Source organism: Salmo trutta, chromosome 22, assembly GCF_901001165.1.
Source record: "Salmo trutta chromosome 22, fSalTru1.1, whole genome shotgun sequence".
NCBI classification, from domain to species: domain Eukaryota; kingdom Metazoa; phylum Chordata; class Actinopteri; order Salmoniformes; family Salmonidae; genus Salmo; species Salmo trutta.
The window spans coordinates 18,380,561-18,405,251 of record NC_042978.1 but is presented as its reverse complement, the minus strand read 5'-3'; the positions used below and the strand labels follow the sequence as shown (position 1 = coordinate 18,405,251).

The window sequence follows — 24,691 nt, the reverse complement described above, 5'->3', positions numbered from 1 at the left end:
CACCCTGAGTCTGCCCATCTGAACCCTCTCATTGGCCTGAGTTAAGGTGAATCCATGTACCTCCAGCACCCTGAGTCTGCCCATCTGAACCCTCTCATTGGCCTGAGTTAAGGTGAATCCCTAAACCTCCAGCACCCTGAGTCTGCCCATCTGAACCCTCTCATTGGCCTGAGTTAAGGTGAATCCATGTACCTCCAGCACCCTGAGTCTGCCCATCTGAACCCTCTCATTGGCCTGAGTTAAGGTGAATCCATGTACCTCCAGCACCCTGAGTCTGCCCATCTGAACCCTCTCATTGGCCTGAGTTAAGGTGAATCCCTAAACCTCCAGCACCCTGAGTCTGCCCACCTGAACCCTCTCATTGGCCTGAGATATGGGTTATATGAAGCTTGTCTTGCCTGTGTAAACAAATCTCAACACACCTCATTAGAAAGGGGTCCGCTACCACGGATGGTGTCCTCGGAGTCACACGACAGAGCTCTGTGTAGACAATATGTAGAGATGTGTGACAGTCCGCCCCCCCCCCCCCCCCCCACACACACACAGTTATGACAGTATCCTGTAGTAGCCTCTCAGACAGTGGGCCAGTAGCATACACATGCCAAGCTCACTATCTTGTTTATAAAGTTGCAGATCACAGATCACATTAGAAAAACAATGTATGGCAATTAGTGGATGCCATATCCCTCCCGTATTTCCTAATGAATGGTTATCACTCCTTGCTAGTGTTCACCTGTCAGTCACTTAGTCACTTTCCAAGGAATTAAGAATAATTCATGAGTTTACCTTTGAGGAAGTAAGCCTGTAATTTCTTGCTCTCTGTTGCATCAGTTCAAATAAACCAGACCCTGATTCAAAATAATGTAATGCAGAAATGTACAGAATATGCAGTTGAATTTGAAGCCTGGTTATACTGTAGGCATAGTGTAAGGCCATTACATGAGTACTGTGGAGATTTGTTTGGGTATGTGTTATTCAGCTACTGGGTTATTCAGTGTGAATTCTGGGTTAACCAAGTTTCTGAATAACTACAGATCTCCACAGTGCCGTGGGTTATTCAGCTACTATACTGGCACCACCCAATCACAGGATATGTAAAAACATTTTGGTACAATCTTGGTTAGCCCAGAATTAAAATCTTGCATAATTCGGTCAGATACATAGTCTGTCCACAAGAGATTCATGTGGGTATAATGTTGTTGGAAATTGAATTGAAGTACTAAACAGATTTGCACACAAGACTAAGATTCAAGTGCTGGTGTGTGTATGTGTGCAATGACTTTCATTAATTGTCAACATTTTTTATATATTTTGTTTGTACTTTTTTTTACAAAATATTATAATTACAAACCAATATAAACAGAAGCAGTACGATATAAATGCTAAAAAAAAGAATAAACAAAAGGCAGTGTTTCTACTCCCCTTCCTGTCCCGATAGTCAACGTCCAGAATCTCCTGTAAACGGTTGAACAAAAACAAACAGATCTAGAACAGCTCAGGTCAGAGCAGGGAGTAGAGGGAAAACCCCACCTATAAAAATTGAAAATGGGGAATAAATAAAGAAATGGAGTTTTCCTGCCGTCGGGACAGAGAGCATAGGGGACAGATTCTCTCCCCCTGAGCAGGGGGAACAAAGCAGGCAGGCAGGCTAGGCTCTCTTCAGACTAGGCGACAGCCAAGGTCCTCTAGTGGCAGAATACAGTACAGCATCAGTGAAACCTGGGGTCTGTTCAGGAGGGTGCAACGGTACAGAATAAGCAAGCGTGTTAGCTCTGTATATCACATTCTCCATCTGCAATGTTCATAACGTTTCACCCTTCTGAACACACCCCCTTTGGGTCGATGTCCTTCAATGCCTTTGGGCTTTTTCAATGACGGTTATCCACAAGGTCGGATGGGTGGTTAAGGGCAATATTCAAACCTTAAATCACACAAAAACTGGAGTTGAGAGACAGGGAAGAAGCCAGAGGCTACAGTACCTGTGTATTCAGTGACTTACCTACAGTAGCATGTACAATAATGCGCAAAACACAGGCTAACGTGCCTACCGTGGTTGTCAGGCAATTGTGGGAGTTTGGTACTGTACAAGACCTTTAAACGTCAACATAAACTGGAAAGAGAGAACACAAGGACTCCCATCACAAACGCAGGTTCCTTATTGCAAACCTGCCAATGAATACCTGAACAACTGGGAACAAAGAACAATAAAATAAAAACATTGTGACAATCTCAAAAGCATAGTTTCATGGTATTCCTATACAGATCTTTCCTCTTAAACGTACTGTATACAAAACCTTCAGTTTCAGATGTTCAAGAGAGGTGGAAGCTCTCACAGTGAACCAGGGAGGCAGATCCTACCTAAGAGGTCCACAGTCAGAGTTGCGATAAGTCATACAAGTGCAGACTGAACCCTGCTTGTAAAAACAGCCTTATCAGAACTGATACAGAGGGAGAACATCTCTTGTGGACATCTGCTATAATACAGCATCAAGGACTCCAGGTCATGCTGTCTGTCTGCTGCTCACTGTTCCCAGTAAACGTTGGGAAATCAGTGAGGGAGGTTAAATCACAGTCTCTAGTTCTGCTCTGGACGAGGCCACTGCAACAAACATCAGGCTAAATGTTTTGGCCTTGGAGCCATCAACGAGCCCACCAGCTTTTCCAGTCCCAACATTACATCTAAGAATTCTCTAAGAACTGGGAACGTCTCGGTAGAACTACTGCCCTTCCAGAATAGACAGGTAGGTAAGCCATTGTGCTTGTGAGCAGTGGGAGTCCCCTAGTAAACACTCTGATACAGGTAGGCCTATCTCCCACGCAAAAAGACAGTTTCTCTCCTGGGGAGCTTCACACCATCACATGGATGACCTCTGGTCCAAGTTAGCTTCAACTGGCAGTACTTAGAAGTACAAACAACCCAGGCATTATTGGAATGTTCTCCAGGGTAAAGACACCCTTCTTCCTCCCCTCACTGGGTGAGAGAGCGGGAGTGCTGGACGGGAGGGGGGCACAGGGCCGAGGGACACAGGTAACTGCTGATAGCCCCAAAGTCAGAAGTGACGGAGGAGGATGGGGCAATGGCAGGCAAGGGTGGGGGCTGGGGGACGGAGGGCAGGGAGAAGTCCACCTGCAGCCTCTGAGAGGCCCCACACTCTGGCCCCATGGACAGGCCGTCTGGAAGGAAGGGCCCCAGCTGCAGCTGGTAGAAGCCAGAACCCAGGATATGAGGCTCTGCTAAGGAGGATGTGGGGCTGCCGCAGGGCCGGGGGGAGGGGTGGAGCTGGGCAGGGGGAGAGGTGGGACAGCGGCCTGGGCTACGACAGTTCAGAGAGGGCTCCTCCTGCAGGTCCCTCAGAGAGGGGAGTGGAGATAAGTGGCTGAACAGCTGCTCCCTCTGTGGGCTTGGGCTGGGACAAGGAGCACCACACAGCTCCAACACCTCCATCTGCAATTCAGCATCTAGACAAGGAGAGAAGAATTACAAAGAGGGACTTGAACAAGCACTACCTCAATGGTAACTGACAGAGTCATCACTGGCATTGACATTGGGCAGTGGTTCCCTTTTTTCTCTCCTTAACGTTACAATCAGCTCTATACAAAATCTTACTTACAGACCAAGTACAATTTAACAAAGCTGGTAAACATGGTAAGATAATTAGAATATAATTATAAAAATAATGTAAATAAACTACTCATCAATCATTTTAGGTTACAATTCAGAAAGTATTGAGAGGAAGCCAATACAACATTTCTAAAATGCTAAGCCTCCAATAAAATAATTTTCATGAGCCCTGAGATTTGATTATGGTTTAGTATTTTATATTTCATACTTTCAACTTCCTGGCCTGAGAATCATAATGCCCTCAAAAGTATTTTGGAAAAGACCCTCTAGTTCTGACCACATATCAAAAAAAGACACTAACCTGTCTGGTTAGAGTCTTTACCTGGTGGCCCTGCCTGGTTAGAGTCTTTACCTGGTGGCCCTGTCTGGTTAGAGTCTTTACCTGGTGGCCCTGCCTGGTTAGAGTCTTTACCTGGTGGCCCTGCCTGGTTAATGTCTTTACCTGGTGGCCCTGTCTGGTTAGTGTCTTTACCTGGTGGCCCTGCCTGGTTAGTCTTTACCTGGTGGCCCTGTCTGGTTAGAGTCTTTACCTGGTGGCCCTGTCTGGTTAGTGTCTTTACCTGGTGGCCCTGCCTGGTTAGTCTTTACCTGGTGGCCCTGCCTGGTTAGAGTCTTTACCTGGTGGCCCTGTCTGGTTAGTGTCTTTACCTGGTGGCCCTGCCTGGTTAATGTCTTTACCTGGTGGCCCTGCCTGGTTAGTGTCTTTACCTGGTGGCCCTGCCTGGTTAGTGTCTTTACCTGGTGGCCCTGTCTGGTTAGTGTCTTTACCTGGTGGCCCTGTCTGGTTAGTGTCTTTACCTGGTGGCCCTGCCTGGTTAGTGTCTTTACCTGGTGGCCCTGCCTGGTTAGAGTCTTTACCTGGTGGCCCTGTCTGGTTAATGTCTTTACCTGGTGGCCCTGCCTGGTTAGTGTCTTTACCTGGTGGCCCTGCCTGGTTAGAGTCTTTACCTGGTGGCCCTGCCTGGTTAGTGTCTTTACCTGGTGGCCCTGCCTGGTTAGTGTCTTTACCTGGTGGCCCTGTCTGGTTAGAGTCTTTACCTGGTGGCCCTGTCTGGTTAGTGTCTTTACCTGGTGGCCCTGCCTGGTTAGAGTCTTTACCTGGTGGCCCTGCCTGGTTAGAGTCTTTACCTGGTGGCCCTGCCTGGTTAGTGTCTTTACCTGGTGGCCCTGTCTGGTTAGAGTCTTTACCTGGTGGCCCTGCCTGGTTAGTCTTTACCTGGTGGCCCTGTCTGGTTAGTGTCTTTACCTGGTGGCCCTGCCTGGTTAGTGTCTTTACCTGGTGGCCCTGTCTGGTTAGTGTCTTTACCTGGTGGCCCTGTCTGGTTAGTGTCTTTACCTGGTGGCCCTGCCTGGTTAGTGTCTTTACCTGGTGGCCCTGCCTGGTTAGTGTCTTTACCTGGTGGCCCTGCCTGGTTAATGTCTTTACCTGGTGGCCCTGTCTGGTTAGTGTCTTTAACTGGTGGCCCTGCCTGGTTAGAGTCTTTACCTGGTGGCCCTGCCTGGTTAGTGTCTTTACCTGGTGGCCCTGCCTGGTTAGTGTCTTTACCTGGTGGCCCTGCCTGGTTAATGTCTTTACCTGGTGGCCCTGCCTGGTTAGTGTCTTTACCTGGTGGCCCTGCCTGGTTAGTGTCTTTACCTGGTGGCCCTGCCTGGTTAGTGTCTTTACCTGGTGGCCCTGTCTGGTTAGAGTCTTTACCTGGTGGCCCTGCCTGGTTAGTGTCTTTACCTGGTGGCCCTGCCTGGTTAGAGTCTTTACCTGGTGGCCCTGCCTGGTTAGTGTCTTTACCTGGTGGCCCTGTCTGGTTAGTGTCTTTACCTGGTGGCCCTGCCTGGTTAGTCTTTACCTGGTGGCCCTGCCTGGTTAGTCTTTACCTGGTGGCCCTGCCTGGTTAGTGTCTTTACCTGGTGGCCCTGCCTGGTTAGAGTCTTTACCTGGTGGCCCTGCCTGGTTAGTCTTTACCTGGTGGCCCTGCCTGGTTAGAGTCTTTACCTGGTGGCCCTGCCTGGTTAATGTCTTTACCTGGTGGCCCTGCCTGGTTAATGTCTTTACCTGGTGGCCCTGCCTGGTTAGTGTCTTTACCTGGTGGCCCTGCCTGGTTAATGTCTTTACCTGGTGGCCCTGCCTGGTTAGTGTCTTTACCTGGTGGCCCTGCCTGGTTAGTGTCTTTACCTGGTGGCCCTGTCTGGTTAGAGTCTTTACCTGGTGGCCCTGCCTGGTTAGTGTCTTTACCTGGTGGCCCTGCCTGGTTAGTGTCTTTACCTGGTGGCCCTGCCTGGTTAGTGTCTTTACCTGGTGGCCCTGCCTGGTTAGTGTCTTTACCTGGTGGCCCTGCCTGGTTAGAGTCTTTACCTGGTGGCCCTGTCTGGTTAGAGTCTTTACCTGGTGGCCCTGTCTGGTTAGAGTCTTTACCTGGTGGCCCTGCCTGGTTAGTGTCTTTACCTGGTGGCCCTGCCTGGTTAATGTCTTTACCTGGTGGCCCTGCCTGGTTAGTGTCTTTACCTGGTGGCCCTGTCTGGTTAATGTCTTTACCTGGTGGCCCTGCCTGGTTAGTGTCTTTACCTGGTGGCCCTGCCTGGTTAGTGTCTTTACCTGGTGGCCCTGCCTGGTTAGTGTCTTTACCTGGTGGCCCTGCCTGGTTAGTGTCTTTACCTGGTGGCCCTGCCTGGTTAGTGTCTTTAACTGGTGGCCCTGCCTGGTTAGAGTCTTTACCTGGTGGCCCTGCCTGGTTAGTGTCTTTACCTGGTGGCCCTGCCTGGTTAGTGTCTTTACCTGGTGGCCCTGCCTGGTTAATGTCTTTACCTGGTGGCCCTGCCTGGTTAATGTCTTTACCTGGTGGCCTTGCCTGGTTAATGTCTTTACCTGGTGGCCCTGCCTGGTTAGTGTCTTTACCTGGTGGCCCTGCCTGGTTAGTGTCTTTACCTGGTGGCCCTGCCTGGTTAATGTCTTTACCTGGTGGCCCTGCCTGGTTAGTGTCTTTACCTGGTGGCCCTGTCTGGTTAGAGTCTTTACCTGGTGGCCCTGCCTGGTTAGTGTCTTTACCTGGTGGCCCTGCCTGGTTAATGTCTTTACCTGGTGGCCCTGCCTGGTTAATGTCTTTACCTGGTGGCCCTGCCTGGTTAGTGTCTTTACCTGGTGGCCCTGTCTGGTTAGAGTCTTTACCTGGTGGCCCTGCCTGGTTAATGTCTTTACCTGGTGGCCCTGTCTGGTTAGTGTCTTTACCTGGTGGCCCTGCCTGGTTAGTCTTTACCTGGTGGCCCTGCCTGGTTAGTGTCTTTACCTGGTGGCCCTGCCTGGTTAGTGTCTTTACCTGGTGGCCCTGCCTGGTTAGTGTCTTTACCTGGTGGCCCTGCCTGGTTAGTCTTTACCTGGTGGCCCTGTCTGGTTAGTGTCTTTACCTGGTGGCCCTGTCTGGTTAGAGTCTTTACCTGGTGGCCCTGCCTGGTTAGTCTTTACCTGGTGGCCCTGCCTGGTTAGTGTCTTTACCTGGTGGCCCTGCCTGGTTAGAGTCTTTACCTGGTGGCCCTGCCTGGTTAGTGTCTTTACCTGGTGGCCCTGCCTGGTTAGTGTCTTTACCTGGTGGCCCTGCCTGGTTAATGTCTTTACCTGGTGGCCCTGCCTGGTTAGAGTCTTTACCTGGTGGCCCTGCCTGGTTAGTCTTTACCTGGTGGCCCTGCCTGGTTAGTGTCTTTACCTGGTGGCCCTGCCTGGTTAGTGTCTTTACCTGGTGGCCCTGCCTGGTTAATGTCTTTACCTGGTGGCCCTGCCTGGTTAAAGTCTTTACCTGGTGGCCCTGCCTGGTTAGAGTCTTTACCTGGTGGCCCTGCCTGGTTAGTCTTTACCTGGTGGCCCTGCCTGGTTAGTGTCTTTACCTGGTGGCCCTGCCTGGTTAATGTCTTTACCTGGTGGCCCTGCCTGGTTAGAGTCTTTACCTGGTGGCCCTGCCTGGTTAGTCTTTACCTGGTGGCCCTGCCTGGTTAGAGTCTTTACCTGGTGGCCCTGCCTGGTTAGTGTCTTTACCTGGTGGCCCTGCCTGGTTAGTGTCTTTACCTGGTGGCCCTGCCTGGTTAATGTCTTTACCTGGTGGCCCTGTCTGGTTAGAGTCTTTACCTGGTGGCCCTGCCTGGTTAGTGTCTTTACCTGGTGGCCCTGCCTGGTTAGTGTCTTTACCTGGTGGCCCTGCCTGGTTAGTGTCTTTACCTGGTGGCCCTGTCTGGTTAGTCTTTACCTGGTGGCCCTGCCTGGTTAGTGTCTTTACCTGGTGGCCCTGCCTGGTTAGTGTCTTTACCTGGTGGCCCTGCCTGGTTAGTGTCTTTACCTGGTGGCCCTGTCTGGTCAGTCTTTACCTGGTGGCCCTGTCTGGTTAGTCTTTACCTGGTGGCCCTGCCTGGTTAGTGTCTTTACCTGGTGGCCCTGCCTGGTTAGAGTCTTTACCTGGTGGCCCTGCCTGGTTAGAGTCTTTACCTGGTGGCCCTGCCTGGTTAGTGTCTTTACCTGGTGGCCCTGCCTGGTTAGTGTCTTTACCTGGTGGCCCTGTCTGGTTAGAGTCTTTACCTGGTGGCCCTGCCTGGTTAGTGTCTTTACCTGGTGGCCCTGCCTGGTTAGTGTCTTTACCTGGTGGCCCTGCCTGGTTAGTGTCTTTACCTGGTGGCCCTGCCTGGTTAGTGTCTTTAACTGGTGGCCCTGCCTGGTTAGTGTCTTTACCTGGTGGCCCTGCCTGGTTAGTGTCTTTACCTGGTGGCCCTGCCTGGTTAGTGTCTTTACCTGGTGGCCCTGTCTGGTTAGTGTCTTTACCTGGTGGCCCTGCCTGGTTAATGTCTTTACCTGGTGGCCCTGCCTGGTTAGTGTCTTTACCTGGTGGCCCTGCCTGGTTAATGTCTTTACCTGGTGGCCCTGTCTGGTTAGAGTCTTTACCTGGTGGCCCTGCCTGGTTAGTGTCTTTACCTGGTGGCCCTGCCTGGTTAGTGTCTTTACCTGGTGGCCCTGCCTGGTTAGTGTCTTTACCTGGTGGCCCTGCCTGGTTAGTGTCTTTACCTGGTGGCCCTGCCTGGTTAGTGTCTTTACCTGGTGGCCCTGCCTGGTTAGTGTCTTTACCTGGTGGCCCTGCCTGGTTAGTCTTTACCTGGTGGCCCTGCCTGGTTAGTCTTTACCTGGTGGCCCTGCCTGGTTAGTCTTTACCTGGTGGCCCTGCCTGGTTAGTCTTTACCTGGTGGCCCTGCCTGATTAGAGTGGCCTGTGTGTAGTGAGCTCAGGGCTTTAAGAGAAAGCGGGGCGTTCGTCTGCGACGGGGTCGGCCCTCCTCCTCTGCAACGCCATGTCAACACACATGTAGAAACACCACAGACAAACACACACAAAGCAATGGGAAAACAGACACATAAAACAATACATAAAATGCTTTAAATCATATGTTAATAAACACAACCCATCAAACAGACAAATAATATAATCAAGAAAATAAATTATAAGACTCAAGTAATAAGACAGAGACAGGTGGATATGGGGTGATTTGGCATGACATATCTTTGAAATGGTACAGCAAGTGGGTGGATGCCTGCGACTTCAGAGGAGAGGGCATACAACTATCACTTATGGTTCTAGCTAACACTTATGACCTCAGTCCTTCAAACAAGCTGTAGTGTTTGTGGTCTGTCAGTCTCAGTAAAATGATCTGGGGCAGGAATCAGGGCCAGGGCTGAGGTGTAGGACTGGGGCTGGGACTAAGGCTAGGGACCAGGGGTTACCTTGCTTGTCCAGGTCCATGACTGGTGGGGGTGAGTGGGGCTCAATCTGGGAGCACCCCTCCATCTCCCCAACCTCTCCATCCTGCTCTCCATCCTGCTCTCCATCCTCCCTGGAAGACAACACAGTAGGAAACTTGTGTGAACAGTCCCAACTGCACATGAGCTTGTCCAAGAAGAACATTCATTTCTGTTTTGAGTTTCAAACTCCCAGCATGATATCAACTAAACATTAAACAAATCTCTGGTCTGAAAACAATGACAATTGGGAGGTTATATTGTTTACTTGTCTCTACACCTGTTATTTACATGCAGCTTTCCTGTTCTGATAAAGATGATGCTGTCACATTCCCATCATGGTAAAGATATGTCTGCTGTGTCCACACTGGTCCACATTTCCTTTTCCTACACCATATTTAAATAATATATTCTGAGAACAATGTCATGCCAAGGAGAAGATCATTACAACAACAACATGATGGGGGCATGTGCTAATTTAGCTGCCATTTAAATGCAGCTTGAGTGTCAAGTCTAGAAAGCAGGGATACAAACTGGTGAGGGCCCAAAAAGGTGACACTTTTTCTTTTTTGCACTGACTCATGCAAAAAAATCCTTGCCAGGGGGAAATGCAGGTTTTAACTAATTAAACAAAGAATATGATCTACATGATCAGTCTCTGTGTGTGAAATAAAAAGTGGTTAATGTGAACCTAACTCAGCTAAAAATGCAAAGGAAGCATTCCAATGATATGTGTTGCCTAGACTTTACTGCAAATGACACTCAAGTCTTGAGAAAAAAAACAATACACTAATATTGCTGTTAGCCATGACAGCCTCTATAATGGAACGCTTGTGACCACAAACATAAATATTGCACTTGGGAAAAAAACTATCTTAAGTAGAAATAGAATGAAACAAACAGGCATTCTATTTTTTTGCTCTATTATAGTGGCCACTATAGGAGACATCGATCAAGTGCACAAGGCTACATGTGGGCAAAAATAACATTCACCATGTAAAAAAATGTAATAATCGCCCCTCACTCACACACAAGTGTTACTGTCAAGTTCAACACAACAAAATAAATATCTTTGGGCTACACTGCATATTACTTGTACATTGTACACTTTCTGCCTGTGGACATCTGTTCTACAATGTGCCAGCAGAGCATGATACCCTTTGTTGGCATAATTGATCTCTTTCAGGCAGAGTACACCTGGCATACCCCTTTTATCCACTGTATTGAAAAAGTGAGAAAGAGGGAAAGTGTGTGGTGTTCCTTTCACCTCTATAGTGGCATATAGTTTAAACCAGGCCCAGCTCCAGCTACACTTAACTGTTTAACAAGCAATGCCTCATTTTCACCTAATTCTCTCATTCTGAAAATTAACCACATAACTTACTGCAGAGGGAAAACATTAGTTCACACAGATAGTAGTTAGTTCGTTAGCTAGTTAACGTTATCATTTCATACAGATTGCCAGGGTCCAGTAAGTAACTAACGCGTTATAACTTGAGGAACGGCAAAGAGTCGTATAACGTTAACGTTACCAGTTAATACTATAGCGAATTGGTTAGGTTACTAAAGTTAGCTCATCTGATGTTGTAACGTTAGCTGTCTGACTTTTTTAGCCAGCTAATTTTCACACCATAAACTAAATTATTTGATCAGTGCAGTTGGCTAATGTTGCTCAACATTTCTCTGGCTAGCTAACGGATAATTCGACCCAGCTAGCAAGATCCTTGACAATGCTAACAATACTTGTTCCACCACACTTTCTCCCTCACCTCAAACTTTCCAAATGACAGTTTTCGGTTACAGCTCATGAAGTACGCTTCATCACCTTCTCACCCCCGTCTAACTCTTCATTATAGTTCAGGGGACCCGCTGCTGTAAATGAACAGTCAAACTACCTTCCATGGCTCTTTCCAGAGCACACGCTGAAACTAGCACATTGGTCGTGTCTTCTCTCTTCAGTCGTGTCCTGCATTCTGTTGTTATGTGAATGATTGGCTGAGCCTTGGATACAGCCAGTACTGCTCCAAACGCGCATCACTCGTTCACATACAGCCAGTAGTCATCCAAACCACCCCTCACCCAAACTTTTCTCATCGGATCTACACAAATCACCTAGGTCAACTATTTTGGATTCAAAACGGTGAATTCTGCTGAAAGGTGACTAGTTTGCATCCCTGAGAAAGGGTAATTGAGATAGACCGTCTCATATCTGCAGTGCTACTTACATGTTCCCTGACTGGAGACTGTACTTCTTGCGACCCAGCTTGGTGGTCTGCTGGGTAAAGTACTCATGGCGGTCCGACTTCTTCCACATGTAGTAATACTCCACACACTCCCCCACCGACCGTGTGCGTACCTGACATGTAAACACAGTGTGGTTTACTGTTTGCTGCAGTATGGAGATCAGTGACTTTCCTGTCTGATCAATGCAGACAAGCAGGTTTGTTCAGGTACGCCACAGGTTATGATGAAGCAGCGGTCAACATTTGCATTTAAGGGGTAATGTATGATACCAGTCAATGTCATGACTGAAAAACAGAGAATTTCAGATTTGTAGCAAATCAGGTTCTCCCCAAACCTGACGATGGAAGTTTCTGTTCCGCTCACCTTATTGGCCTGAATGAGGTGGAAGTTCTTCCCATGAACTCGATAGCCATGTTCAAAGTTTCGACACTCCTCCTCGCTCCAGGCACACAGCTCCTCTACACAGAAGACAACAGCAGTTAGGTGGGAATATACCCTTACAGCAGACTTGAATTATTTGTAACTCATATTGCAGCCATATTACAGTAACTCACCATGTCAAGATGATAACTGTAAATCCATTCACCCCATAAGCGCCACAAAGTTTGAATGCAATGATTTCCATTATCTATATTATAATACCGCAAGACAATGAATCATTTGTCAGCCTACACTGGAGCTGGCACAATTGGCTACATTTTCACCTACACTCCCAGCTTGGATGTGCACAACGGAAATGCAAGATCAAAAACATTTTATAGCCTTAGTCAAGATGACAGACCATGGCCCATATTCAAAAAGGGTTTCAGGGTAGGACTGCTGATACGAATAAGATATAAGGCTCTTTGTGAATATAGCCCCGAGATTTAGCCTAAATATTTGACCTAGGCCATTATATAGAATGAGTGTATTTTCAAGTTGTTGGTAACATGGGTTCATGTTAGGTCTATCAAATAATTGCATTTCCAAGGGAAAGCAGAGGAAGTTCCAAAGATACCAAAGAAGTCCCGTGTGGCTCAGTTGGTAGAGCATGGTGTTTGCAACGCCACGGTTGTGGGTTCGATTCCCACGGGGGAACAGTAGGGGGAAAAATAATAATAATGTATGAAATGTATGCATTCAATACTGTAAGTCGCTCTGGATAAGAGCGTCTGCTAAATGACTAAAATGTAATGTAAATGTAAGTTCCATGATCCCACAAGAAATTTGGGACATCTTTTTAAATGCTCTGAAATTGAAAATACTAGTAGCATCCAGGGACTAAACAGCTGGAGAGCATTAACAACACATTTTTGATTTACAGGGGTGGTTATTGAGTTGAAGGATCTTCATTCAACTCAATACAATTTTGTTTATGTGGACCAACCACCACCACCCCAACCAAAATTGTATTGAGTTGAATTAATTAATCAATTGCTTCCACTAGTGAGTTATTATTGATATTAGTTTATAGAGTTGTTGTTACTAGTAAGGTATTGCAGTAAGATGCCAATACACACTAGACAGCAGTAGTAAATGTGTAGTGAAAGGTCTTACCGCTGAATACTTTCACATTAAAGCGCAGTCGCCTCAGTGCCTCCTCTGCATTGAAGCTGCATTTCACCAGCTCATACAGAGCCTGAGGGAAAGACAAAAAAGGGGAAACAGTTGTGACTGAAATCTGTGACCTCGACCACAATGTGAATTGTGTAGAAGTCACTCAACATTCAAACAAAGGTAATTGGCCAACAAACGTATACTGGACAAAAATATAAACACAACATGTAAAGTGTTGGTCCCATGTTTCATGAGCTAAAATAAAACATCACAGAAATGTTTCATACAGACAAAAAGCTTATTTCTCCAAAATGTTGTGCACAAATTTTTTACATCCCTGTTAAGTGAGCATTTCTCCTTTGCCAAGATATGCCACACCTGTCAGGTGGATGGATTATCAAGAAGCTGATTAAACAGCATGATCATTACACAGGTGCACCTTGTCCTGGGGACAATAAAAAGCCACTCTAAAATGAGCAGTTTTGTCACACAATACAATTCCACAAATGTTTAAAGTTTTGAGGGAGCGTACAATTGGCGTCCACCAGAGCTGTTGCCAGAGAATTTAATGTTAATTTCTCTACCATAAGCCGCCTTCAATGTTGTTTTAGAGAATTTGTCAGTGCGTCCAACCTGCCTCACAACCGCAAACCACATGTAACCACACAGCCCAGGACCTCCACATCCAGCTTTTTCACCTGCGGGATCATCCGAGACCAGCCACCCGGACAGCTGATGAAACTTAGGAGTATTCTGTCTGTAATAAAGCCCTTTTGCGGGGAAAATATTATTCTGATTGGCTGGGCCTGGGAGGGCATAGCAGCAGCGCCCCTGCCCAGTCATGTGAAATCCATAGATTAGGGCCTAATGAATTTATTTCAATTGACTGACTTCTTTATGAACTGTAACTCAGTAAAATAATTGAAATTCTTGCATGTTGCGTTCATATTTTTGTTCAGTATAGCTCTAGCCCCACTAAGTCCCACTCTGTTCCTGCTTTAGCCCCCAACTCGCTACAGTACCTGATCATTGTCTTTGATTATGTCCCCAGTGATAAGGGTGTCTTTAGCGCCCTGCTGGCCTCCCCATCTCTGGGCACTCAGTAAGAACTCCTCTACAGCCTGGCCTGACAGCATGTCTGGGGTCCACAGGAGCTGGTCCTCATTCTCATAGACTGGGAGCAGGAGATGGAGAGACACAGGTATAAGGATGTTTGTGAGATGGAGGCGAATCAAAAGTGTCAACACACTAATCCAAAATATGCACTGATTCTGAAAGGGGAAATTTGGGGTTACCTCTCTCCTGGTCTGAGTATAGGCTGAGAGTAGGGATTTTGGCTTGGTACATTGAGCCCACCATGATGTCCTGGTAAAAGAACAACCACAGTTTCAGTCACAGACAACAGGTTTTTATATTTACCTAAAGAGTAATCGTAGGGGATTTAAGCGCTGTTCAGTGGGCCCCAGTGTCTCACCTTGCGTCCATCATTGGAGGGAATGGAGGCGTCGTCATCATTGTCTGAATCTTCTTCTGAGGTGCTGACTAAAGTGCCTTTGTCTCCACTTGCCAGGGAATGGGCTGGAGAACAAACATGAGAACATTTGTTACAACACTATGCAGTGGTGGAAAAAGTATCCAAATGTCATACTTGAGTAAAAGTAAATACACCTTAATAGAAAATGATTCAAGTAAAAGTAAGTCACTCAGTGAAATACTATTTGAGTAAAAGTCTAAAGGTATTTGGTTTTAAACATACGTAAGTACCAAAAGTAAAAGTATAAATCACATCAAATTCCTTATATTAAGCAAACCAGGCAGCATCATTTTCTTGTGTTTTTAATTTGCTGATAGCCAGGGGCACACTCCAACATAATTTACAAACAAAGCATGTGTGTTTTGTGAGCCAGCCAGATCAGAGGCAGTAGGGAAGATCAGGGATGTTCTTTTGATAAATGTGTGAATTGAACCATTTTCCTCGCCAGCTAATCAGTCAAAATGTAACAAGTACTTTTGGGTGTCAGGGGGAAAAGTACATTATTTTCTTTAGGAATGTAGTGAAGTAAAAGTAAAATTTGTCCAAAATATAAATAGTAAAGTAATGTACAGATACCCCAAAAAGACTTAAGTAGTACTTTAAAGTATTTTTACTTGAATACTTTACACCACTGCCAATATGTAGCATTCTCATAATACTACCCAATAACACCTTCCCGGTACAACAAATCAGTCTTGCCATAAAAGAGCACTCGGACCATTTAAAAAAATATATTGATGTGATATGACAGGAAGGGGATTCTCCTGAGTGGTGGGCTGGGTGGGTGGAGGTCTGTTAATGGAAAGTGGTAGCTGTGCTGGGAAGGGAGGAAGTGTGTCATACCCATTATATAGTATGATACTGTATATGACATCATTGGTTGTACCTCTTAGGTGGCGGCGGAGGAGGTCGGAGGCATGGGAGGTGACAGAGGGAGTGAGGTCGTCAGCTGATGACTCCTCTTCATCCTCTCCTGAGAACAGATCCTTAGCTATCTGGTCCTGGAAGAATGGAACAGTCCATTACTGTCTCAATGGAACAGTCCACTACCTTCTCTCAGCATCACACACAGTAAAGTAAATGGCATTTATGATATATGAAAGTGATTCTGTAATTGTCATGTTTTCTGAGTGTTTATAGACAAGACAGGCCATCAAGAGGCAATCTTAATTAATTAATTTATGGACCAAGTCATAATTATCCATGAAAGAATCAATAGACATCATGTCAATGCCAAAACATGTATCATGCAATGCTTTTGAATGCAGGAGTACACAGCTCCACGACAATTACAGCTGGCTGGTGTGCTTACAGACATATTCAATAAATCCTTATCCCAGTCTGCTGTCCCCACGTGCTTCAAGAGGGCCACCATTGTTCCTGTTCCCAAGAAAGCTAAGGTAACTGAGCTAAATGACTACCGCCCTGTAGCACTCACTTCCGTCATCATGAAGTGCTTTGAGAGACTAGTCAAGGATCATATCACCTCCACCCTACCTGTTACCCTAGACCCACTCCAATTTGCTTACCGCCACAATAGGTCCACAGACGACGCAATCGCCATCACACTGCACACTGCCCTATCCCATCTGGGCAAGAGGAATACCTATGTAAGAATGCTGTTCATCGATTACAGCTCAGCATTTAACACCATAGTACCCTCCAAACTCGTCATTAAGCTCGAGACCCTGGGTCTCGACCCCGCCCTGTGCAACTGGGTCCTGGACTTCCTGACGGGCCGCCCCCAGGTGGTGAGGGTAGGTAACAACATCTCCACCCCGCTGATCCTCAACACTGGGTCCCCACAAGGGTGCGTTCTCAGCCCTCTACTGTACTCCCTGTTCACCCACGACTGCGTGGCCATGCACGCCTCCAACTCAATCATCAAGTTTGCAGATGACACTACAGTGGTAGGCTTGTTTACCAACAACGACGAGACAGCCTACAGGGAGGAGGTGAGGGCTCTCAGAGTGTGGTGTCAGGAAAATAACCTCGCACTCAATGTCAACTAAACAAAAGAGATGATCGTGGACTTCCGGAAACAGCAGAGGGAACAGCCCCCTATCCACATCGATGGGACAGTAGTGGAGAGGGTGGAGAGTTTTAAGTTCCTCGGCGTACACATCACGGACAAACTGAAATGGTCCACCCACACAGACAGCGTGGTGAAGAAGGCGCAGCAGCGCCTCTTCAACCTCAGGAGGCTGAAGAAATTTGGCTTGTCACCAAAAACACTCACAAACTTTTACAGATGCACAATCGAGAGCATCCTGTCGGGCTGTATCACCGCCTGGTACGGCAGCTGCTCCGCCCATAACCGGAAGGCTCTCCAGAGGGTAGTGAGGTCTGCACAACACATCACCGGGTGCAAACTACCTGCCCTCCAGGACACCTACACCACCCGATGTCACAGGAAGGCCAAAAAGATCATCAAGGACATCAACCACCCGAGCCACTGCCTGTTCACCCCGCTATCATCCAGAAGGCGAGGTCAGTACAGGTGCATCAAAGCTGGAACCGAGAGACTGAAAAACAGCTTCTATCTCAAGGCCATCAGACTGTTAAACAGCCATCACTAACATTGAGTGGCTGCTGCCAACATACTGACTCGTTTAAAAAAAAAAAAAGTAATTTTTTTTTGTCATTTTAGCAGATGCTCTTATCCAGAGCGACTTACAGTAGTGAATGCATACATTTCATACATATTATTATTATTATTATTTTTTTTTTCATACTGGCCCCCCGTGGGAATCGAACCCACAACCCTGGCGTTGCAAACACCATGCTCTACCAACTGAGCCACAGGGAAGCCACTTTAAAAATGGGAAAATTGATGTAATCAATTTATCACTTGCCACTTTATATTATTTATATTAGATAATGTTTACATACCTACATTATTAATCTCATATGTATATACTGTACGCCATACCATCTACTGCATCTTGATGTAATTAGATGTATCACTAGCTACTTTAAACAATGCCACTTTATATAATGTTTTCATAACCTACATTACTCATCTCATATGTATATACTGTACTCTATACCATCTACTGCATCTTACCATCCTGATGTAATGTATCACCTTAAACAATGCTGCTTTATATGTTTTCATACCCTACAATACTCATGTCATACTGTACTCCATACCATCTATTACATCTTGCCTATGCCGTTCGGCCATCACTCATTTATATATTTTTATGTACATATTCGTATTCATTCCTTTACACTTGTGTGTACAAGGTAGTTGTTGTGGAATTGGTAGATTACTTGTTAGATATTACTGCATGGTCGGAACTAGAAGCACAAGCATTTTGCTACACTTGCATTAACACCTGCTAACCATGTGTATGTGACAAATAAATTTGATTTGATTTACAGCATACTCTATGCTGGTTTTCCACCTTGCCTTTTAACTATTGATTGATTTCTGCCTGGAAAACCAGGTAGGTGCACCAATAACCAATTACTAACAAATTAATCAATGAAGTACTAAGAAGAAACAAAAACTGTCTGGACTGTGGAATTCGAGGGACTCGGCACCCTTGATCTGATGCTTTTTCTGGCTGTGTTTTCAGTTATCTGTCTCAGCTATGTCTAGGTATACCCAGGTCTCACCTTGTCCAGTGTCATGTCAGGCAGACTGGCTGACAGCTCATTGGGCTCCCTGTCCTGCTGTAGGAGGGGGTCAGACACCTCGTAGCCATACAGCGCCAGCAGCTCCTCCAGGGGCATCTCACTGCCCTACACAGAGAAAAAGGGGGACAGAGAGAGAGAGTGATCGCTCTGGGTCAATGTGGGATTGGGCGATATAATTTAGAATTATGGAATAATTGATAATCTATTACATAGAATAATGTTATTCCCTACTGGTCTGGAGGGGTGCAGTGTGGTCAGGCTTTTGAACCTAGTTGGTTTAGCCACGGGAAAAATACAGGAACCTTCCCGCTAGCCATGATTGACTGAGGTAATGGCTGGGCTGGACATGTCGAGAGATGAGCTCGGATTGGTCTGTCATGTAGCACGCTTCTGTCTATAACATGAGCTGCTCAGCATGTGTAGGTAATCCTTTATAATTCTGCTTTTAAAAAAAATAAATCACGAAGAACTGCAAAAGTGTTGCTAATTTTCAGGGGGACCGAGTTTTGAAATCAGTGGAATGTCCGGTGGAAGCAGAGTATGATAGCTAAGGAGATGGAGAAAATTCTGCCGTTTCATTGCAAATATGCAGAGGGAGTCGAAAAGAGAACACACTGTTGTATAAAACACCTGTCTCCGGATTACATCTTCAAACTAAGGGCAACCATGGCATCCGTGACAGAAAGGGAAAATCGTTGAACCATGTATACAGGTAAGAGAGTCTAGCTAGCTACATTTTAAGATATTCTGTATTTCTAATTTGTCAGAAAGTTGTTTTCATTGTTAGGTAAACTGCACTGTTAGCTAGCTAGCTAACGTTACATGTATGATCTGTGTAGTAATATTATTTATTTGTCAGAGACATATTATTATTTGTCAGAGCCATTTGCATTGCTAGTTATAGCCTAATGTTAGCTAGCTAGCTAACATTGAACCTAGTTGGTTAGTTTTAGCTACCTGCAGATTCATGCTGGGTAGTAACGTTATGAATTGGGATTATGGTTAATTGTCAAGCTAGCTAGCTACATGTCTTAACAAAAGACTCCACTATGCAAGTAACCATTTCACTGTACCGTTTACACCTTCTGTATCCTGTGCATGTGACAAATAAACTTTGATTTTATTTGACAGTGTGTGTTTACCAGAGACAGTAATGTGAAGAACAACATGACCTGCACCAAAGTCAAATTAGGATATAACGTTAGGCCAACGAGACAGTGTCCAAGTTCTAAAATTCTCCGGTAGAATGCCCTACTTTTATTTTGTCACACTAACAACCATAACCTATTTTCTGTAATTAGCTCGCCATTAACTTGTAAATATTGATATTGTTGTGAGTTTATTTTTCTGTAATAATTAATAGAAAATTGTCTAAATTTAAGACGTTGTCACCTATATGGTATGGTCATTATTTGAACTGGCTCTAGCCAGCTAACTTTACAGTAACTAGCTAGCTAACAAACTAGAAACAAACCAAAACATTGTTTAAAAAGTTGCTTTCAGTTGCCTGGTTTGCTAGATTGACATATACTAAATTCATTTTTAAACGGATGGGTTTTATCGGTGTTAACATACACCAATTATGCTATTTTGGACAACCAGGCTGCTGATGTCATACAGCCTGTCGTTTTTGTGTTTATACTTTTTCATAACGACAAGTTTGATGTCGGACGACAATAGAATGTTCATGATGTCCCTGCGACAACTGTCTACAGACATGTTGATAGACGTAGTATAAACCAGCCTTTAGTCTTGAAATCTTTGGTTGTTTAGTACACTACCGTCGTACTCACTCTGTTTAGCATATGGCCTCACATGTCAATCCTTAAAGAGATGGTTTGGGCTAAGGCTTAAGAGGGTGTGAACAATGCTGAATGGGTGTAGACAAAGCAGGGCTCTCCAGTAGGTGTACCAAAACATTCAAGGGCCATTTTCTCAAAAGTGGGGTTACAAGTTTATCAACTTTCAAAGCAGAATTACTTTCCCACTGTTCCTCAACTGTAGTCTATGATATACAATTTTCTAGCTCTGAGTCTTTACTTTTAACCAATGTAAAAAAAAAAAAATTCAAATGTTGCTACATAAGACCGAATCAAGCCGGTCGTTCACATAGGTTATTTTTACATATTTATATAGGCCTAAATCATAATCATATTGCAGGACATGTCTCTCCTTTTCTGACATGACTGGTTTATTCCCGCTAAACAACAAATATTAGGCTACCATTTATCAATCGTTCATTCAATACTATAGCCAAGCATGCTCGAAAGTAAATAGACTGGTAGCCTATTTAAAATACTTGAAAGTATGTGTAGGCTACAGCATTGTTGTGCGATAGAAACACAACATAGCCCATTTAATCTCTGAGCCTACACCAAGGAAACAAAATCATCTATTGACAAACAAAGTATTGAACAATTCGTATTTTGCATAGAAGTGTGGGCTGTAGCATTTACTTTTTAATTGTTTGAAAGGACAATCAATCTTGCAGAATGCGTGGCCAGTGTTTGGCACTCACTATAGGCGGCATGCGTTTTTAGTTTGAAAAAAATCACTGCAAAAGATTAAAACATTTTGCCCACATCTCTACAGAAATGTAATAACATTTGCCATTGCGCTTTCTTTTATCATGGCCCAATTCCAACATCTCCAAATCATACAGCAAATGAGGGTGCTTTTGTTACCATAAAAGGTGAATGGAGGTTGTTTTCCAGGCGGGTTTGTAAATACAGTATGGCTCTGATTTATCAATGAAAACATGCATATATGTTGCGTGCGACAGTTTGATCAGTTTGTTGTGCATGCAAATCCTAGAATCTCCACGTACACCAGAATTTACAGTAGTAAGAATTTTATACACGGTTGACAAATGAAGCCCTTATGCCAGAGGAGCTGTACTCACAGTGTGGGGGCGTGCTGCCATCTTCATTGGGCGGCCCCTAGGCTCTTCTCCAGTTCCACTAGGGCCCTGGACTCCTCCTCCGGCCCCTCATAGCCCTGCCTCAGGATCTCCACTAGGCTGCGTCTGTGATCTCCAGAGCCCATCGAACCAGCTAACACACACACGCACACACACAGTTACCATCGTGGAGGATCAAGAGGTGCCTGTTCATCCCATTATAGATCAGCTGACCATTGGCTTCTTCTGAACAGCCCTTTTTCAACTGAAATTGAGTGCTGATGACTGGTTCTACAGTGGACAGCTGGACACACACACAAACTGAGGAGCAACAGTACAGGTATAGTGTGAGGAGCAACAGTACAGGTATAGTGTGAGGAGCAACAGTACAGGTATAGTGTGAGGAGCAACAGTACAGGTATAGTGTGAGGAGCAACAGTACAGGTATAGTGTGAGGAGCAACAGTACAGGTATAGTGTGAGGAGCAACAGTACAGGTATAGTGTGAGGAGCAACAGTACAGGTATAGTGTGAGGAGCAACAGTACAGGTATAGTGTGAGGAGCAACAGTACAGGTACAGTGTGAGGAGCAACAGTACAGGTATAGTGTGAGGAGCAACAGTACAGGTATAGTGTGAGGAGCAACAGTACAGGTATAGTGTGAGGAGCAACAGTACAGGTATAGTGTGAGGAGCAACAGTACAGGTATAGTGTGAGGAGCAACAGTACAGGTATAATGCCCACAGATATTATGGTTTCTTACTTGTTGAAGCATGTATAAGTATTTTTCATGTCTGATTATAATGGTATGTCTTAATGTAGCAAATTGTCAATTGTCAACTCGAAATTACTTTTATTTAGTCAGGATCATTATGAGATGATAATAAGACATAAGACCTGTCATACTTGCTTACGACAAACCCTCAAATGCATTATAGAGCTATAATAAAGCAATAAGGCCCAACGGGGTGTGGTATATTGTTTATATACCACAGCTAAGAGCTGTTCTTATGCACAACACAACGCAGAGTTTGGCCACATACCACAAACCCCTGACGTGACTTATTGCTATTATAAACTGGTTACCAATGTAATTAGAGCAGTAAAAAGAAATGTTGTCATACCCATGGTATACCACGGCTGTCAGCCAAATCAGCATTCAGGGCTCTAACAACCCAGTTTATAATTAAGCAATAAGGCACGGGGGGGGGGGGGGGGTATATGGCCAATATACCACGGCTAAGGGCTGTTCTTATGCACAAAGCATCGCGGAGTGCCTGGACACAGCCCTTAGCTGTAGTATATTGGCCATATACCAAATACCCCAGAGGTGCCTTAATGCTATTATAAACTGGTTACCAATGTAATTAGAGCAGTAAAATTACATGCTTGGTCATACCTGTCGTATATGGTCTGATATACCATGGTTGTCAGCCAATCAGCATTCAGGGCTCGAACCAATAATGCATAGGCCCAACTGTCATATTAAGTAAAGTGTTACCAGTCTTTCTACTTGCCTTACAGCCACTCATGAATTAAAGAAAGGTCAAAGTTTATCCAACAGTGGAAACTAATGGTATTACAAAAATGTGACTGTTTGGCCAAAAAGATAATCCATGAAGATAGGACGAGTTGACCTATGACAGTGGTTCCCAAACATCTCCTGTGGGACCCCCAGCCGTTCCACCATGGATTTGATCTATTCCAAAGCTAGCACACCTGATTCAACTTGTCAACTAATAATCAAGGCTTTGACTTGGTCAATCAGGTGAGCTAGTTCAGGGCTACAACAACTTTCAAGAGTTACTTTTGACCTTAAGCAAATAGAGCAGTGGTCTACTTAAAACTCTTGGTCGGATACTCTCACAAACAATACATTAGTGACAGCCTGGTAGCCCTACGTTTATGGCCACTTTGTAAAGCTTGGTCCACTCCACTTTAGGACGCGTTGACCAGGGCCAGGGCGCTTTCCTGTAACTTGGTGCTGAACGTTCCTTCCTCTGACACACGAATGACCCGAGAGAGGAAATAGTTCTAGAGGTTGCGTATTCACCCGAAAAGACACCAAGAGAGTATCTGAAATAAGTCGGACTTCTCTCAAAGTTTGCAGTCAAAATGCCTTGCTATAACGGAGCACACCTGGACCACTTCTTCTGCACCACCGTCCAGCCGGTCTCCCATTGTTTTCTATAGCGCACGATCTGGCAAATTGGGAATGGCTTTTTAACGCGAAGAACGCGGAGAGGCGAGACGGACAAAATACCCCCATTTTACTTCGTTAGTTATCAACCCATGGCTAGCTAACTCATATCCCTGCGTAACCCGTTGATACGATTGCCAACATCGATATCTGCCGTCTAGGATGACAGAGGCTCTCAAATGCGGAGCTGTTTCAAAATCATTAGTCCTCATGTTCCTCCCCAAGCCTTTTTGCTCACTTACCTCCGCCATTCCGTTTCTGCGCAGGCTGAGGAATGCCCGGATGTTGTAGAGCTACGGCTCTAGTCTAGCCTATGTACAGCCAGCCGCCGAGCCTCAGCAACAGCAGACCTATTTTATTGCTGCAACGTTTCAGCAACCGCGATGACAGTAAACTACATGAAAAAATAAAGAAATGAGACAGTACCCCGTGTACTATTCAGACAGACGTCTGGTATTGTTACAAGCGTTCATAAACTTGACATCCCTCTTGCTGAAAATAACGAACAAAGCACAATGATTGCAGTTCAGATGTTTGTAAAGTAGTCCTTTGAAATTGATATCACATGTTTGTTCACCTATGACCCTGAATAGCCAATGTAGCCAATCTGATTATCATGGGCTATATTTTCCCAATAATTGAATTGACAGTCATCTAGTTTAGTAAAGAATTATGGTCTACCCATGTGAGTAGGCTCCAGTAGGCTTGTACCCTACTTTGGCAGACAAGCTATAAGGAACATCATGGTCACTCTAGATAGCAGAAAAAGACAACAGACAAAATAAAACTTTGTTTGACTCCCACATAAATGTTTCCTAGAGTGTGTGTGACCCAATGTTACAATCTCATTGGATGGGAGATGTATACTGTATGAAGGGAGGGGGCAGAAATGGTCAGAACTGATAAAGGTATAAGAGGGAATATGAAGGCTTCCCCAGTCCCCAGTGCTTCCATGAGATAGAGAAAGACAAATACATGTATGTGAATGTATGACATAGCAATATGACCCTTTTATAAGTCCTAAATGGTGACCCTACACAAACTGAGAAAGTGAGAACTGCATTGTGGTGTATATAGAATGACATAGTCAACTAAATAAGATGAGCCAACAGTAACTGAATGACAAGGCTGAAAGTAGACTACTTCAAACAATAATAAATGGAAGGAGGAAAAGCCTATCACAAAGTGTCAACTTACTATGGTCAGTCGGGATCAGACAGGAATCAGCAAGTCAAAAATGACCAGGCAAAACCTT

At 45.2% G+C, this 24,691-nt stretch overlaps 1 protein-coding gene across 4 annotated transcripts; it reads right to left on the bottom strand.

Annotated features, from left to right (window-relative positions):
* Positions 1-1,263: 1,263 nt before the first annotated feature.
* On the bottom strand, positions 1,264-23,769 carry LOC115158276 (mesoderm induction early response protein 2). Of its 4 annotated transcripts, XM_029707032.1 has the most exons (13): positions 23,679-23,768; positions 21,241-21,391; positions 18,318-18,443; positions 15,580-15,694; positions 14,634-14,737; positions 14,455-14,524; positions 14,182-14,333; positions 13,160-13,241; positions 11,987-12,081; positions 11,605-11,735; positions 9,365-9,474; positions 8,827-8,924; positions 3,335-3,459 (listed from the first exon to the last, which is right to left on the bottom strand). In XM_029707032.1, the coding sequence occupies exons 2-12, from the start codon at positions 21,265-21,267 to the stop codon at positions 8,869-8,871; spliced, it is 1,068 nt and encodes a 355-aa protein (XP_029562892.1). In that variant the 5' UTR covers positions 21,268-21,391; positions 23,679-23,768; the 3' UTR covers positions 3,335-3,459; positions 8,827-8,868. The 4 variants fall into 4 exon arrangements, with proteins under 4 accessions (XP_029562889.1, XP_029562891.1, XP_029562890.1 ...); XM_029707029.1 differs by lacking the exon at positions 8,827-8,924 and having other exon boundaries at positions 1,264-3,459; positions 23,679-23,769; XM_029707031.1 differs by lacking the exons at positions 8,827-8,924; positions 23,679-23,768 and adding an exon at positions 23,138-23,601 and having other exon boundaries at positions 1,264-3,459.
* Positions 23,770-24,691: the final 922 nt, after the last annotated feature.